At 36.4% G+C, this 16,598-nt stretch overlaps 1 protein-coding gene across 6 annotated transcripts in view; it reads right to left on the reverse strand.

Moving 5' to 3' along the window:
- The window catches only part of ATP6V0A1 (ATPase H+ transporting V0 subunit a1), a 97,496-nt gene that overhangs the window by 17,116 nt on the left and 63,782 nt on the right, over positions 1 to 16,598 (reverse strand). For 4 of the 6 annotated variants that reach the window (XM_063458954.1, XM_063458960.1, XM_063458955.1 and 1 more), the window contains exons 11-18: positions 16,354 to 16,504; positions 15,192 to 15,331; positions 14,039 to 14,202; positions 12,082 to 12,172; positions 11,316 to 11,434; positions 9,244 to 9,460; positions 6,882 to 6,989; positions 997 to 1,104 (exon numbers count right to left, since the gene is read on the reverse strand). In XM_063458954.1, the coding sequence (XP_063315024.1) occupies positions 997 to 1,104; positions 6,882 to 6,989; positions 9,244 to 9,460; positions 11,316 to 11,434; positions 12,082 to 12,172; positions 14,039 to 14,202; positions 15,192 to 15,331; positions 16,354 to 16,504 (1,098 nt within the window). Of the gene's footprint in view, positions 1 to 152; positions 171 to 996; positions 1,105 to 6,881; positions 6,990 to 9,243; positions 9,461 to 11,315; positions 11,435 to 12,081; positions 12,173 to 14,038; positions 14,203 to 15,191; positions 15,332 to 16,353; positions 16,505 to 16,598 lie in introns of all 6 variants that reach the window. The other 2 variants (XM_063458959.1, XM_063458957.1) reach the window with 1 other exon arrangement.

Here is a 16,598-nt window from a genome sequence, read left to right on the forward strand (position 1 = left end):
TTGTAGCCTGTTAAAATTAAACGATTAATGTTAAAATAAAACAAATGATTGTGGATACGCAAAAAAAAAAGAAAAAATTAAACACAGAATAATTACAAAATGTCTGTATGATCTTTATGACTGTGTACATGCACAACGGACTGTGCTCTTACCACTTCTTCCACGGCAGGCTTGAAAACATAAATCCAGATTACAACGTGAAAAAAAAAAAAAAATAAACAAACAAAAATCAGGTTATTTTAAAATGTTAGATATGCTTTAAAGCTTCAGTCCCACCGAAAATTTTATTTTCTATATCAATTCAAATATTCTAAAAATACTACATTAAATTCCGGGTGCAAATTTCAATAAAACAGAATTAGAATAGGATACAAGGAATGTTTGTGTCTAAATGAAACATTTGCTTGCTTTTAATGTTGTGAGATATGGTTAGGTTATCAACGCGTTATAGAATAGAAAGCTAAAAGAATGGTCCCAGCAATTATCCAGCAGTACATCATGTGTTAATACTACAGAGATTTATTATAGATCATACTCAAACGGTCTGCTCCCAGAATTCATTGCCCAGATAGATAAGAGAAAAAAAGACGTAGATGGGGAATGTGGACATACTAAATCATTCAATAAATAATAGAATGTATTCCACATAATGACCATCAATGTAAAGGTAATACTGCAGAAAGTTGGAATGAATCAATTAATAGCTATAGACTTTCTGTGTTTATTAGAACCCCAGAATAGGGGCAATGTTAATCTAAAGCATGTTTTGTATTTATACCTCAAAATTAGCTGTTTTGAGGACAGTTGTACAGATTTATCATTTTTGAGGGACTGATATTTCAAAGCAATTTTATGAATACAAAACAAGGGGGATATTTGTTTTACAGAAGGATTACACTTTTAACTGCTTGACGAGAATGCAACAGATTGCATTACAATATATTGCAATCCCATCTGGCAGCCAAGGGTCTAAGGAACAGTATAAAAGGTCATTACCTCTTCTCCTTCTTCTGAGTGCATGGACAGCTGGTCGTGCTGAATTATTTCGGCATCTTCCTCTGTAGGCCCATTACCAACGCGGATGCCTCCGAAGTTATGCGTTCCCTGGGTAAGCGGGTGGGGGAGGGGGGGATTTATAAATCAGGGTGTGGACCCTTGCCAATCATCACACTCCATTATCCCCCAATAACCATCAACCTAATCCTATAATATCAAAAAGTCATAGACCCTACTGTCCTACAAGCCTTAAAGGTGCACAGTAAACCTCTTGCCCACCCAATCATAACCCCACTTCCATCACACAAAGAAGTTCACTATAAAAATCCCTCTATATAAATAATTTTATCTTTTACAAAGATACCCTGATTTATAATCTAATAGCGTTAACGTCACCTTCCTCTTAAGCGATCAAGCACTTCCATTTCACCCAATCCCAAAAGACAGAGGTGGTGTTAACCTTATTAATTTATAAAATAATCCAGGAAAAAAAGGCTACTGCATTCTATCCCTGGAACTGGAGAACATGCTGGGATATATCTTGACACTGTGTACATTTACTGTAAACTGACAGCTATTTGGGAACAGAGGGTTACACATTTTTAGGGAACCTATAATCAAACTTGAATATAACCAAAGAACATTTGACCAAATTCTTATTTTGCATTATTTTTTTTTTTTTATCCAATGTATGCAATTTTTCATTTTTTTTTTTTTTTTTAAATAACCAAATTATAAACAAGATACAGGAGAGCCTGTTAAATCATGTGATCTCATGAGGCAACTCGTCTGCAGTGACTGCGCACATATTTTGCATATGGCTCTTACAAAATAAAACCAACTATAAATCAGGGATCCCAGATCAATTATTTTAAACCTATCAAGAAGGCACTTGTGATACCAATATTTTAAAACACTACTAGACATTTATTGGTAAAAATAAATAGATCTTCAGTACACAATAGATTCCCTTTTTCATTTATAGATACATACATGTATGTCGATGCATACATGTATACACACACACACACTTTTATGTACACACATAGAGCTAATTATATGTATATATGTATGTAATTTTCATATACGGTCTCAATAGTGCAATGATAAAATTATCAATATTTAATTATCTTCCCACATATTGGTCTTAAAAGTTTTTTGCTCACTGCAATAAAAGACTAGTGATAGGGCAGCAGTGAGTGGGAACTGACATAGGTTCAGGGTGTGGGTATAAATAAAGCAGTAAATAAAGCAGAGGGAATATAGTGAATATAGAAAACTATAGTTATGATCCATTAAAAATAACAGATGGAAACATTGTTTTGCATTGTGACATGCTTTAACTGTTTGTTAACACCGCTAATAAAAAGACATTTATAATCTGGGGGAAAGAATACAAATTGGACACTGTGTCAGGCTTATTCAGTAAAGTGTGAATTTAAAGTGAATTTCACAATTAAGGTCACACTGAAAATATCGGTTGAAGATGTCTTCTAATTCGGCCATTGTGGCCTAACATTTGAAATTTACTTTGAATTCTGAGTAAATCTGTATTAGGGCAATTCTTCTCTTGGCCTGTCCTTTAGCAATTAGACTTTTAATACTGGTAATTTATTTTGGTTAACTTATCTTCTACTTTTTATTTTGTGGTTTTATCACTTATTTATTTTTATATGTCTGTAAAGTAGCAACCATTTTTGGAAAGGTGGCTGTTGATGTAACATGGAATGAGAAATGATCAAAATATTGTTTGTGTATAATACACAATCCATGTAAATCAGACTTGGTGGTTTTTATTAGCACATACATATACACATATGATAGATAAAGGTTTATTACATTATATAGAGCGATATACAGATATTCAGGTTAACATGCAATGAAAACACATATAACATACATACTTAAAGCATACCCATCACAGGAAAACACGATTAGCAGGGCAGAAAAACGGTCTGTGTGTTGTGCTAACATTTTGGGACAGTGGTTTCAGGGCCTCGCATTTGCAGATAAACTACAATACTTACCAGCATACACATGGTCTTCTCTAACTAGCTGCTTATTTTGTAAGGTTTGAAATGTACACGACAGACGGAAATTGAGAAAAATTAGGAGGTAAATGTGAGCCCAACATTCTAACAGCATAATGCCTAAAGCCTATTGAAAGTTATTGCTTAAAAGCATTTAAATTATCTGCCAAATGTTATTTTTCTATTACACATTTACTTATTTAAAAGTTACTTCAATATGAATAGATCCCTGACAGTTCTCCCCAGCTCTCCCGTGTCTGAGAAAGTCTATTTTTTTAATGCGATCAATAAAGTGAAACCTAACTATACCCTAAACCTACCAGTAACAAGGAAAAAAACAAAAGGTATTTCGCGGGAACAGTAAAAGACTGGCACCCACTGACGTGTCATGCTAGTCAATATTGTTGAATGGCTGGCCTGTGAGCTAATGCGGTCAATTTTATCCACTAGCACAATCTGCCACGAGGTGACAGTCAGTTAAAGGAACACTCCTTGCACCATAATCAATACAGCCTGCTGTAGTGGCTATGGTGCCAATGTGTCCAGGATACCTCCCAGAGTCAAACCGTTTTAGAATTGTTCGACAAAGAGTCAAACCGTTTTAGAATTGTTCGACAAAGAGTCAAACCGTTTTAGAATTGGTCGACAAAGAGTCAAACCGTTTTAGAATTGTTCGACAAAGAGTCAAACCGTTTTAGAATTGTTCGACTACCTATCTGGGTCCTGACACCTTCCCTTGTGCAGCAAGCTTCTACAAGAAACTTTCTTTAAAGGAACACTGTAGGCACCCAGACCACTTCAGCTAATTGAAGTGGTCTGGGTGCAGTGTTCCTTTTGCACCTAGTGCTGCAACGTTAAACATTGTAGTTACAGAGAAACTGCAATGTTTACATTGCAGCTCTAAGTCTGCCCACAGTGGCCGTCTATCAGACAGCCACTAGAGGGCTTCTTTTACCGGATCGGTCCGGTATCTGACGCTGGATGTTCTCACGCTCTGCATTTATTCAATGCTTTCCTATGAGGAGGTCTAATGCACATGCAGCGTTTCCAGTATAAGCGCTGCTCGTCGCAGGACGTCAGATGGGACATCGGTGCTGGGAAAAGGTGAGTAAATAAAGGGCTTTTAACCCTTTCCTCACCCGGGCGGGGAGAAACAGGTAGAGCACTATGGCACTACGGTATCCCTTAAACTCCACTTAGCTAAGCCTTGCTGTGCCAACGCAGCCAATTAGTGCAGCTTTGGACTGCCAGGTTTAGCTCAGTTGCGAGAGATTCCAGCAGTAGGGCAGTCAACAGCAGGTACCAAGTGGGACCCAAGTACATAGTCAAACTGATCTTAAGCCCTGTAGCACCATAACCACTACAGCGGGTTGCAATTATCATGGTGCTTGGCATTCTCCTTTAAAAAACGGCATATACAGTGCACATTATTCCAGCTGCTAAATATATATTTTTACTTTTTTAATGTAATTTGAGCTATCATAGTGCCTTACATTAAAGATGCAAATTATATGGTTTAATGTTCCTGATTCAGCATGAAAAATGTTAACACAATAGATAGGCCGGTTTTTACCCTGGGTTGATTAAATGATGTGTTATTTGCGTGATGAATGCCCTTTAGATGTACATATGCTTCATTAAATAACATTATCTACATTTCTTTTCAAATATGTGTATTGAAAAGTATTTTAAACAATATTTATAAACAAATTATTTACATTTCTTTTCACAATGATAACTTTTCACATAATTGTAGATTTAAAACATTGTGCCCATATAATGAAGTAATTAGATGAAATTTTATGCAGAGGTGTGCGTCATTAGTCTTAAATATACTGTGAATACATTGATATGCAATAGATTTATTGCAAGAACATGTCTAATATTTTAAGATGTACGTAAAATAGGACGTAAGCCCCTAGAAGTGATAAAATTGTACACATTATCATTCTCGCAGTTAAGAGATATATATTATTATGTATCTTAACTGCGATATACATAAGATTGCACACAATCACAGTTATATTAATAAATATTTTTTGAGGTTTCCAGATTATATGGGCAAAGCGTTAAAAATCTAATGGAATATGCTGTTTTCACGGTTACGAAAATATTTTACAAGCCAGTGCCTTTTCTTGTGAGCCAGGGTTAGTTTAACTTGCCAGAGGACCCACGGAGTAAGGAAAAATGAAGTACTCTTTAGACCAATTGTTTTCAACCAGTGTGTTGTACCCCACCAATGTGTGTGAAGCTTTTTTTTAATGAGTGCCGCAAACACACTGAGTAACAACATTAACATTTTAATACCCAACCGGCAAATACTTATAAATCAGACTGAATTTAGCTAGATTCAAGAGATGATGTTTATAAGCTGCTGATGGTTAAAAATAGATGTGATTTGTACATCTTTCTCTTATTGAAGTGTTCCTTGGCCCAGAATAGTCTGGGAACCTTTGCCCTAAGCATATTCTTATTTATAGAAACCTGTTCTGCAGTTTTTACATCGACTGAAAATGGCCACTAACCAAAACATATAAGTATGAAAGCAAGCATAATACCGACTGACTGGCATACTAGAAAGGAGGCATTGGTAAGTAAAATGTTTTTGTTTGTTTTTTTGCTTTTTACCCCTCTAAGAGCCAAACAGTGAATCCAGAAAGTTAAAATGTCATAATGAGACATCTGAAAGCCACTTTGTGGAGGTAATTCGGAAAATAGTTTTCATACAGCATCTACTCCTCGAAGTACATAAAGCATGAAAAATAAACGAAACAAATAATTCTATAGGACCACCTTGCCATGCCACCTTCAGTCTAAGCTCCCAAAACTGAATACGAGCCTTAACAACAAAGGTAAACAATACGCTGCCATGGATAATAGCACAGCTATGAAACTACACTAATAACTGCACAGTGACAGGTGTATTCTAGATTAGATCAATGGTGGAGTGATCAAACTCTAAAAGTAGTTCATATCTAATAAACAGCAGCACTGATAATATAATATCTGGAAATGCTGTGATCTAAAATAAAACAAAAACGTAATATCTATGAAATTAGTACATATGTGATTTATGGACCACCATAAGACCAAACGAAATAGCCGGATATTCAATGAATAATTTCTAATGCAGTAGGGCTCTCCGTTGTCAACACATGGGTTTCTAAGGGCAAATATGGTCTGTTCTAGGTAGATGGACTTCTGAACAATATTCTTATTAACTGGGAGTCCTTCAAAAATTGCACTGGCATGTGATGCCAGACTACAGCGATCAGAGGTCAAGTAGATCTAGCAAACATTTGCAAACATCAGCTAGTGGTAGTACTGCTGTCTCTCTCTCTCTCTCTCTTAAGTGGGTTAATCTCATAAGAGCAGACATTAGGCTGTTAGTGTATGACCTGCCAAAGATGGGGTACATTGATGTTGTGGCAGGCTTATGCAATGTATGATCATATAATGTAACTAAACCTCCATTATTTTTACCTAGATTAGGTGTTTAAAAAAAAACAAAAAACTAATAAAATCTGCCAACATTGAAGTTGAAGTTTAGTGGATAAGTGAGTGTGCTGGATCTTGTGTATTGTATAAATTGGCCTCCAGCAGCACCCCATTTATGCATGTTCAGGTGAGTGCAGCCCCCTGGTTTCATATATGTATATAATATAAATATATAAAATAAAACACACATCTGCAGATACACTACATGGCTCTTAGAGTGAATAATTTTATTGCATGTCAACTGTAGAAATACACACCAATGTGCGCTTGACCCCTTGCCCTCTACACATGAATGTGCTGAAGAGCAAGTGTTAATGCATGTGGGCTATGCATAACTTAAATTTAACAGATACTCACCAAGTGCTTTCTTCTCAAGTACTGATGGCGGAGAATGACCGGTTTAACAACCAGCATCCAAGGCACGCAGATCAATGCACAAACAACCAGGAAACATTGCAAGCCCACCTGTGAGACACAATCATTAAAAACTTAATGTGAGGTTGCATACACCACCACCCTGCTAATATAGATGCCAAGTCAGAGGGTCACTGCTCACCCCAAATTAACATTAAATATCCAAATATCCACAATATTGACCAATACCACCATTTAATATTTGCAGAAAGTGACTTTATTCCATCAAACATGGTTCCATGTGTTCCAAAGAGATTTAATGGTGTTGCTGGTCAATACTGTGGATATTTACAGAGATATACAGACAGGGTGAGTGGAAGATTAGGAGGTGGGGGTTACTGGTTTAACAACTTAGGATTGGGACTTTTATTTTATTTTTTAAAAATATTTTTATTGACAAGTTATTCTATAGCACATACATACAGTGTCATGCAATCGAAAGCGAAGAAAAAAAAAAATACAAAAACTGACCGTAAAGAATAAATAAATTACTAAAAAATAATAATAAACATTGGATAACATACATTTTGATTGTAGGAAAATACATACTTTGGATAGGATAAGCTATGTATATAAAACCCAACACAATGATGGGTGGTAATGATGGATCAAGCAGTTTTTCAGAAACATATTGTGACACCATATCTCTCGTATTCCTTTCATTTCACTGGCTTAACAATTTATTTATTATTGCCATTTATATAGCGCCAACAGATTCTGTAGCGCTTTACAATATTATAAGAGGGGATTTAACTATAAATAGGACAATTACAAATAAACTTACGGGAACAATAAGTTGAAGAGGACCCTGCTCAATCGAGCTTACATTCTATAGTTTGGGACTTGATAAGCTACCAATATCTCAGACCATACTGTAACCCCAGACCCACTACTTTACCTAACTCCCAAGTATCTCTTCCTGTTTTTAAAGTTGAATTAACTAAAAGTTGCAGCTTGTCCTTAGTAACCGTATTCCGTATTTTAAAACTGCGTTATTTCATTGCACCAGAAATTCCCTGCCATTATTTTTATACAATATTCCCAATAACCCTTTTGCTACCTGTTACATACTCTCACAATTAACCCCTTATGAACGGATTATACTTTATGCCATTGTGATCTGGTTCCTAATGACCCTATGTAAGTAAGAATATCCTGCTTATTTAGTATTTGCAGCTTCATGCGGCCTCACAACTGTAAAATAACATTCATCAATCATTAAAGGCTGTTTTATGAATAATTTCCCACCGTTTCTATTGATCCATTAAAGCCCCATAACCACTACAGAACAGTGTAGTGGTTATAATATCAGGAATGCCCTGGGACCCCATTGTAAGCAATCAAAATGTTTTAGAATTATTTGACCCCTAACCTTGGGTCAGCTGAGCGCTGATACACTACTTACAAACAGCTCACCTGCTTACTGGCTGATAGCATGAGGTGATCACTCTCATCCAATGAGCTAAGCCCTGCACTGCTGGGTCTAGCTTAGACAGAGAGCCATAATCTCTTTGTCATAAGTAGTGGAAGCCATAAGCAACACCCAGGAAGCCAGGTAAGGGGGTTACGGTGCTGGGTGTGTTAAAGGGACACTATAGTCACCTGAACAACTTTAGCTTAATGAAGCAGTTTTGGTGTATAGAACATGCCCCTGCAGCCTTACTGCTCAATCCTCTGCCATTTAGGAGTTAAATCCCTTTGTTTATGAACCCTAGTCACACCTCCCTCCATGTGACTTGCACAGCCTTCCATAAACACTTCCTGTAAAGAGAGCCCTATTTAGGCTTTCTTTATTGCAAGTTCTGTTTAATTAAGATTTTCTTATCCCCTGCTATGTTAATAGCTTGCTAGACCCTGCAAGAGCCTCCTGTATGTGATTAAAGTTCAATTTAGAGATTGAGATACAATTATTTAAGGTAAATTACATCTGTTTGAAAGTGAAACCAGTTTTTTTTTCATGCAGGCTCTGTCAATCATAGCCAGGGGAGGTGTGGCTAGGGCTTCATAAACAGAAACAAAGTGATTTAACTCCTAAATGACAGTGAATTGAGCAGTGAAATTGCAGGGGAATGATCTATACACTAAAACTGCTTTATTTAGCTAAAGTAATTTAGGTGACTTTAGTGTTCCTTTAAGCCAATCTATATGGCCCGTTCTCGGGATCTCTCAGTATTCTAGGAAATCCAATTAATCATATTGGGACATGCAATATTAAGAATCTTCACCGGAAGGCACTCAAGAGAAAAATAGACAACCAGAAAACATCTGTCCCTTAAATTTCTATTTTAGAAGGCCATGATCATACCTGTCCACTGTAGAGCATAGGAAGCGTTGGGTCATTGTAGCTGAAAAGGAACATATTTATGAAGTGAATGAGGAGGCTTGGAGCTGTCATGGAGGTGGCTGCATCATAGGCACACCACTTGTAAATTATAAGGATCACCAGGTATCCAAAAAGTGAACACATGAAGATGATCTCTGGAATAAAACCCAGGTATATGTTCAGGGGCTTCTTGAAGTATCTAAAATGAAAACCAAAAGAGAAGGAGTCAACCTTTACAATTATACATTAAAGAGGTACGTATAAAACAAAAACACTGATTGGGACAAATTGTACAACGCCTCTAGTCACAGCCACTTGAATTTCAAATCAGTACGTTTAATTAAGCACGTGGTATACATTTTTGGTATATATACACACACACACACACACACACACACACACACCATAAACTTTAAAGATTCTATATTTAAAGCAATATTGGAGAAAAACCTTCTAAACATGGACCTGGATTGCAGATAATTATCAATATGTTAATGGCTGCTGATGCACGATTAATGTGATCACAATCTCATAATTCTGATACTTTTTAACAACACTTGATGTTATTAGTTCAGCAAAATGTCGACCAATAACACACTAAACAGAACCATTTTGCCTTATTGAAGTAAAAAAACAGATGGACTTCAAGGCATTTTCATTTCTAATAACCACACATTTCAAATAGTTGATGGCATGTTAAAACATCATCACATCAATCTTATACTAACAAAGTTTATCTGACCAACGAAAGCAAATACTATACAACATAACACTGTCACATGAATATAATGTAGCAAAACAACAAATTCACATGTACACTACACCCAAAATAAAAGAGAAACGAACGTTAGAGTTACATCCAATCCATTTAAATTTAAGGGACCTACTGTAATTGTAAAATAAAGAAGATTAATTTAACTACTATCCCACACCACAATGTTTATGCCGTGGCCAATGCGTACAGCTTATCTAAAGCAATCCAATGCTTCTTCATAGGTCTAATGCGCATGCGTAACACATTGTTTCGATACATTATACCAATGCACCTGTATGGTGGAGTGTTTAGCATCTTCGTGCAGAGTATGAAGACTCCGAACACCGGTACTGCTAAATATTGCAGAAACTTAATAGGAAGCACCTGTGGTGGCTGTATAAATGACAGTCACTAGCCGTGTTTTTAAGGAAATTTCCCCAAGCATAGATTAGAGGGATTCCCTGCTCTGGTGCATTCGTCTATGTTCAGGGAAACTTCCCCGAACATAGACATGCGCATCAGAGCAGGGAATCCCCTAAATGTATGTTCGGTGAAATTACCCCGAGCATAGATTAGAGAGATTCCCTGCTCTGGTGCATTCGTCTATGTTCAGGAAATTTCTCAGAACATAGACAAGCGCACCACAGCAGGGAATCCCTTAACTCCTCACTTACTGACCAAATCGTTCTACGACCAGGTCATAGGAACGGAACACGGTCGGTAAGTGAGGAGTACCTGTATAGCAAAATCTTACTTTTGTTTCAGTCTGCTGATGTTGGCTCAGCCCCTGATCTGTCTGCTTTGCTGACATCATCAGAAGTGGAGATCCGACCCAGTCACAATGCCTACACATGGCAAAACATTGGATTGGCTGATCTTGTCAAGGAGGCAGATCAGGGGTAGACAGTGTTTACTGCAAAAAGCCTGAAGGGAATGATTATACTCACCAGAACCAATACAATAAGGTGTAGTTGTTCTGGTGACTCTGGTGCCCCTTTGAATTAGAATATGCTTTTTTTTTTTTTTTTTTTTTAACAATTGCAAAGCGCTGCAGAATATGTTGGCTCTCTATAAAAGCTGATAACATAATTCACATAATCCTAAAATAAAGTGCCTTATGCTGCAGGAGGACAAAATTAGATCAACCCTCTTTCTATTATAAGCACTGGCAAAAGGATCATGTCTGGCCTTGTCAATATGGAAGGAAAGGTTTTACTGATTGGATAGATTCTATACTCATATACTTATAATCCCTAAACTACATATTAGCATCTCAGAGAAAAGTTTCCAAAATACATACATATAATTCAAGAGGCTGAGTGTTACTCCAAAAATCATGTGTATGATGCCGAGAATCACGGACATTTTCATTTTAAAAGAATTCAAAAAGGTCAGTTTGTTGCTAGCGATACTCCAGATCTGTAAAATAAAACAAAACAAGCTTTACTTAAGTAGAACATGAGGCCAACTAAGATATTTGAATATGTAGCATAGAGGAACAATGTACTACACTGTACAGCCTTCAAAAAATGTTTGCATAACAAAGTTTACATACAAAAACGACAATGTTCTGTGAACTAAAAAATGAATTTTAAAGTTTAGGCTGCGTCAGTCATGCCGTGGCTATAGGAGCTTTGGGAAATTTTCTGAAAGCAGTCAATTTTGCCCAAGGTTTGTAATTCGGTTTAAAATTCACTATAATTAGGGAATAAACTCAAATTTATAGTACGTCTGTTTAAATGTGAATAAATGTGAAAGAGCAAATTTTTTTCTCCTGTCAAGCTATAATGCATAATTTTACATTTTGAAATCATGGTATTATCACTGATCAAACAATTCTAAATATTAGTAAACTAGCTAATAGCTTGATGTAAATAAAGAGACAAAAGGAGAAATAAGAAAAAGTCTGTGGATGTACTTTTGGATTAAAGGAACACTATAGAGCCAGGAACACAAAATATGTATTCCAGAAACACCATCTACCACCCTGCCTTACATTGCGCAATTCTATATTCTTGAAAAATGTGTGCATAAGCAATACTTAGAGTCCATTTTACAGTTCTTACCGGATCAATGCCAAAAGGGTATGGTCCATTGAATACTCCAGTAACATTCGGATCCAACTGCAGAACAGATGCATGCTTAAGAAGGTCATCTCTATTGATAAAAATAAAATGCATCTGAATAAATAAATTCGTAAAGCAAAGAGAAAGATAGCATTGATAGACAAAATATATCTAAACCATTATTGTAGAGATGCTAATTTCATCTATACATTAGGAAATCAAAATAGTTAAAGGGATACCCTAAGCACCAAAACAACTTTACCTTAATGAAGCGGTTTTGGTATAGGAATCAATCCACTGCAGTCTCACTGCTCAATTCTCTGTTGTTTAGGAGTTAAATTACTTTGGTTATGCAGCCCTAACCACACCTCCCACGTTAAGAGAACTTTAATCACATAGAGAAGACTGAGCAGGCTGTCAACAGAGCAAGGGATATGAAATTCGAAATTAAAATCAAAAAGGAAGCTAAACATTTAGCTTTTTTTGTTTGTTTTAGGAAGTTAGGGAGGCTATATGAGTAACAGCCAAGGGAGGTGTGGCTAGTACTACATAAACAAAGTGATTTAGATCTTAAATGGCAAAAACTAAGCAGTGACTGCAGGGGCATAATCAATACACCAAAACCGCTTCATTAAGGGAAACGTCAGATCCCTAGTGCTGTGTGTGTGAAGCAGGTTTCCTCTATTTTCATGTTACAAAAAGGGCAGATTTAAACAAGGGAAGTATAGGAAATTTGAGTTGATCTGGGAGCCATGGAACGACTTCACGAACCATAAGCCCCACTCAAACTCACGACCCATAGTACCCTGACTTCCAATTCCCAGCGGGAGTCTAGATTCCACCCAGAAGAGGGATGGAACATGTTAGAGACGAGTTTGTTGACAGAACAAATTAACTGACTTCGAAAGAACAGAACTGCCTATACACCGCCCCCAGCTTCAACCGTCACCACCGAAAATCCATACACATGAGTCTTGGTCCTCCAAACAGTTACTGCAACTAACCTTCTTGTTTAGGACAACTTACCTCACCTATTGTGAAGTATCCTACCTGTTACATTTATAAATGAAACTATGTTACTATTTATAATCAAACATATAAAATCATAAAAAACTGTAAGCAACAATCTCACTCGCCACTAAGGATACCATGTTAAATACTCTGCAAGGCGCTACCTTCTCATTCCAAGATGTACCAACGCAACTGTTATATTGTATTGTATGAGACTGCAAAATACTTGTGCTGTAATCTCGCATTACCTATGCTGTGAGTACGCTTGGAAAATGAATTAAAAAAAACTAAAATAAAAAAAAAATTAAAAAAAAATGGCAGATTTCAACAGAAATTGGCACTTTCATAAATTAACCTTGTTACACCCCCTGGCTGTAAGACCACTGGTCCTGTTACTTCCTGGTTTGCTTAGTTCAGTGGCAACAATAAAACCACCTGCAATATGCAACAATATTAAAAACACTTTAAGTTTTCAAAATCTGTGTTTTTCAAAATTTTAGATATAGATAAATTTTTTCCATTACATGAGCCTGAAATGAATAACTAAGTTTTAATCTATATATTTCTTGTTGATTTTGCATTATGAGTTGAGTATGGGCTGGTGTGTGTTTTTTTGTGTGTTTGTTTTAACATCTATGAGAATGGATACCCTTCTCTATTGTTTAATGTTATTCCCTTTAGCTACCGATATCAGCTATGCAGTCAGTGTTACAATTCGCTGCTATTTTCAAACAGAGGCACGGGACTCTCAGAGCACCAGAAATGGATTTCCAGTGCCTGTAACTAATGAGCTTGACAATTACAAACATAATTAGTAATTCTGATGGAGATTTTCACGTTAGTTCTATAATCCAACAGGATATTATTGCCAACTGCTCCACTTTACACATTTGCCTAAAATTCACTTTTTATTCATAACTTTAGTTTTTAAACGGGAAATACTCACGACCAGTTTGCTTTTGGGTCGTCAAACATTGGCCTAACACTCCACGAGGAACCAAACAGGTTGAGAGCCTTTGAGAAACAGTCATTGTAGATGAGACCAGTGTAGGTAGAGAACAGACCCATTAACAAGATAATATACCGTCCACTAAATATCATGTTGAAGAGCTGTATATGAGAAATAAGATGAAAGGGAAAAAAAACACACAAAGTTGAAACAATGTATATGTAAAATGTTGTAAACTATTTTCTTTCTTAGAAAACACAAAAATTGGGTAAGTGGCGCTAAACATTATATAAATAAAAATATAAAAGTATATCCCAGTGCGTCTAAAACCAAACCAGTGTTTTAGTCACCCTAAAACCACTTACATACATACAGTTGGATAAAAGAAGAGGAGGTTTTGCACATACAGTTGATAAATGGTAGTAAAATCTGAAATATATAAAAAACTATCATAGGGCAATATGCATATCACCAATATATGTAACTTGGAGCACTCACAATCTAGAGAGCCATATAAGTTGGCTCTCTACTGTAATGGCGTGTAGAATACACCAAAATCGATGCTGTGGTTATGATGGTCCCCGAGGAACAGAAGTCAAATTCCGTCTGGACAAAATCAGGAACCAAAATAAAAGTATAAATAAAATCTTTATTTTAAATAAAAGATAAATAAGCACAACGTGTTTTGACCACTCTCTTAGTCTTCCTCAGGTGCAATGCACCTGTGTGCATAAAATCTCGTCTTCTTTTATTTTGTTTCAAAGATAAATCAAGATGAAAAGTTGCTACCCCATCTATCAACATATGTGCAAAGCAAGATTTTATATGGGATGAGTCTATTTAACTCTTTTTAAAAGAGGGACTAACTCTATTGAGAACAAATACTAATCTACACACACACACATTGACATGTGCTACTTTCACTTGACGATAGAAGCACTTTCAAAACCTATGTACTTAAAGGACAGAAATAGTGCTATACGGGGGGGGGGGGGGGGATGTGTTTATTTTTTTACAGTTTCCTACTGATAAAAGGTTGTCCTCTTTACAAAACCCGTAAAAGTTGAGAAGAAAAGAGTTGACTTTGAAAGTTCTTGTTTTAATAATAAATATAGATACAAGGAGCTATGAGGCTGGACAGGTACCATACCTCATTGTCATTCTTTTGGGAAAGAATTCGGCTCTCCCTCAGAACCATCCAGACTGCGATCAGTGTCATCAGGATCCCATGGCCGAAGTCCCCAAACATCACAGCAAATAGGAATGGGAAAGTAATAATGGTGTAGGGAGCTGCATGAGAGGAAAGATCAACTTGTATAAGTAAATGTTCGCATGGATATCAACTAATCTATAGGGTAATATAGATACATAAATGAGAAAAGGAAAGTAAAACAAGTATTAGATTAAAAACAAAAGAAAGAAGGTATGTAGAAGAGGATAAAAGTCTAGCTGACTGCCTCAACGAATATGTTTGTTCGGTATTTACAGATGAAAATGAAGGAAAGGGACCTCAGTTAGGGAAAAGGAAAAATGAGTCATTTGTTACATGTGAGTTTTTCAGAGGAAGAGGTTCTATTTCAACTCTCAAAAGTAAAGACAAATAAGTCAATAGGACCTGATGGAATACACACAAAGTTATTAAAAGAGCTTAGTGGTGTACTAGCAAAACAATTAACGGATTTATTTAACCAATCGTTAACAGGGGTAGTCCCAAAAAATTGAAAGTTAGCGAATGTTGTGCCCATTCATAAGAAAGGTAGTAGGGAAGAGTCGGGCAACTATAGGTCAGTAGGCCTTACTTCAGCAGTGGAGAAAGTAATGGAAACCATGTTAAAGGATAGGATTGTTAAACATCTAAAATCACATGGATTTCAGGATCAGAGACAACATGGATTTACTTCAAGACGAGAGAGGGGGGATATGATAGAAACATTTAAATTCATAAAGGGAATCAACACAGTAGAGGAGGAGACTATATTTAAAAGAAGAAAAACTACCACAAAAACTACCACAACAAGAGGTCCTAGTCTTAAATTATAGGGGCAAAGGTTTAAAAATAATATCAAGTATTACTTTACTGAAAGGGTAGTGGATGCCTGGAATAGCCTTACAGCCGAAGTGCTAGAGGTTAAACAGTGAAGGAGTTTAAGCATGTGTGGGAGAGGCATAAGGCTATCCTAGCTATATGATAAGGTCAGGCACTAATGAAAGTATTTAGAAAATTGGGCAGACTAGAGGGTCCAAATGGTTCTTATCTGCTGTCACATTCTATGTTTATAATATAGACGTACATTAAATACATCTGATTTTACCTGGGTTTATCTCACGGTAACTACTAATGCCATAAGCATCCACAATGTTCTGGAAGCCATAAGTAAACTTGTTGGTCTTGTTGTACGTTGGTGGTGTTTGGTTGGTCTGCATTCGGTTAAGAATTGAAGGGACAGTTGATCCACTGTGTTCCTAAATGAAACACATATCCTTTTTTTAGTACATTTGCAGTGTAAGATATTGCAGAGAAATCAAAACCACAATTTATATTTGAGGCTCTACAATC

This window comes from Pelobates fuscus, chromosome 6, assembly GCF_036172605.1.
Source record: "Pelobates fuscus isolate aPelFus1 chromosome 6, aPelFus1.pri, whole genome shotgun sequence".
In the NCBI taxonomy this organism is placed as follows: Eukaryota; Metazoa; Chordata; class Amphibia; order Anura; family Pelobatidae; genus Pelobates; species Pelobates fuscus.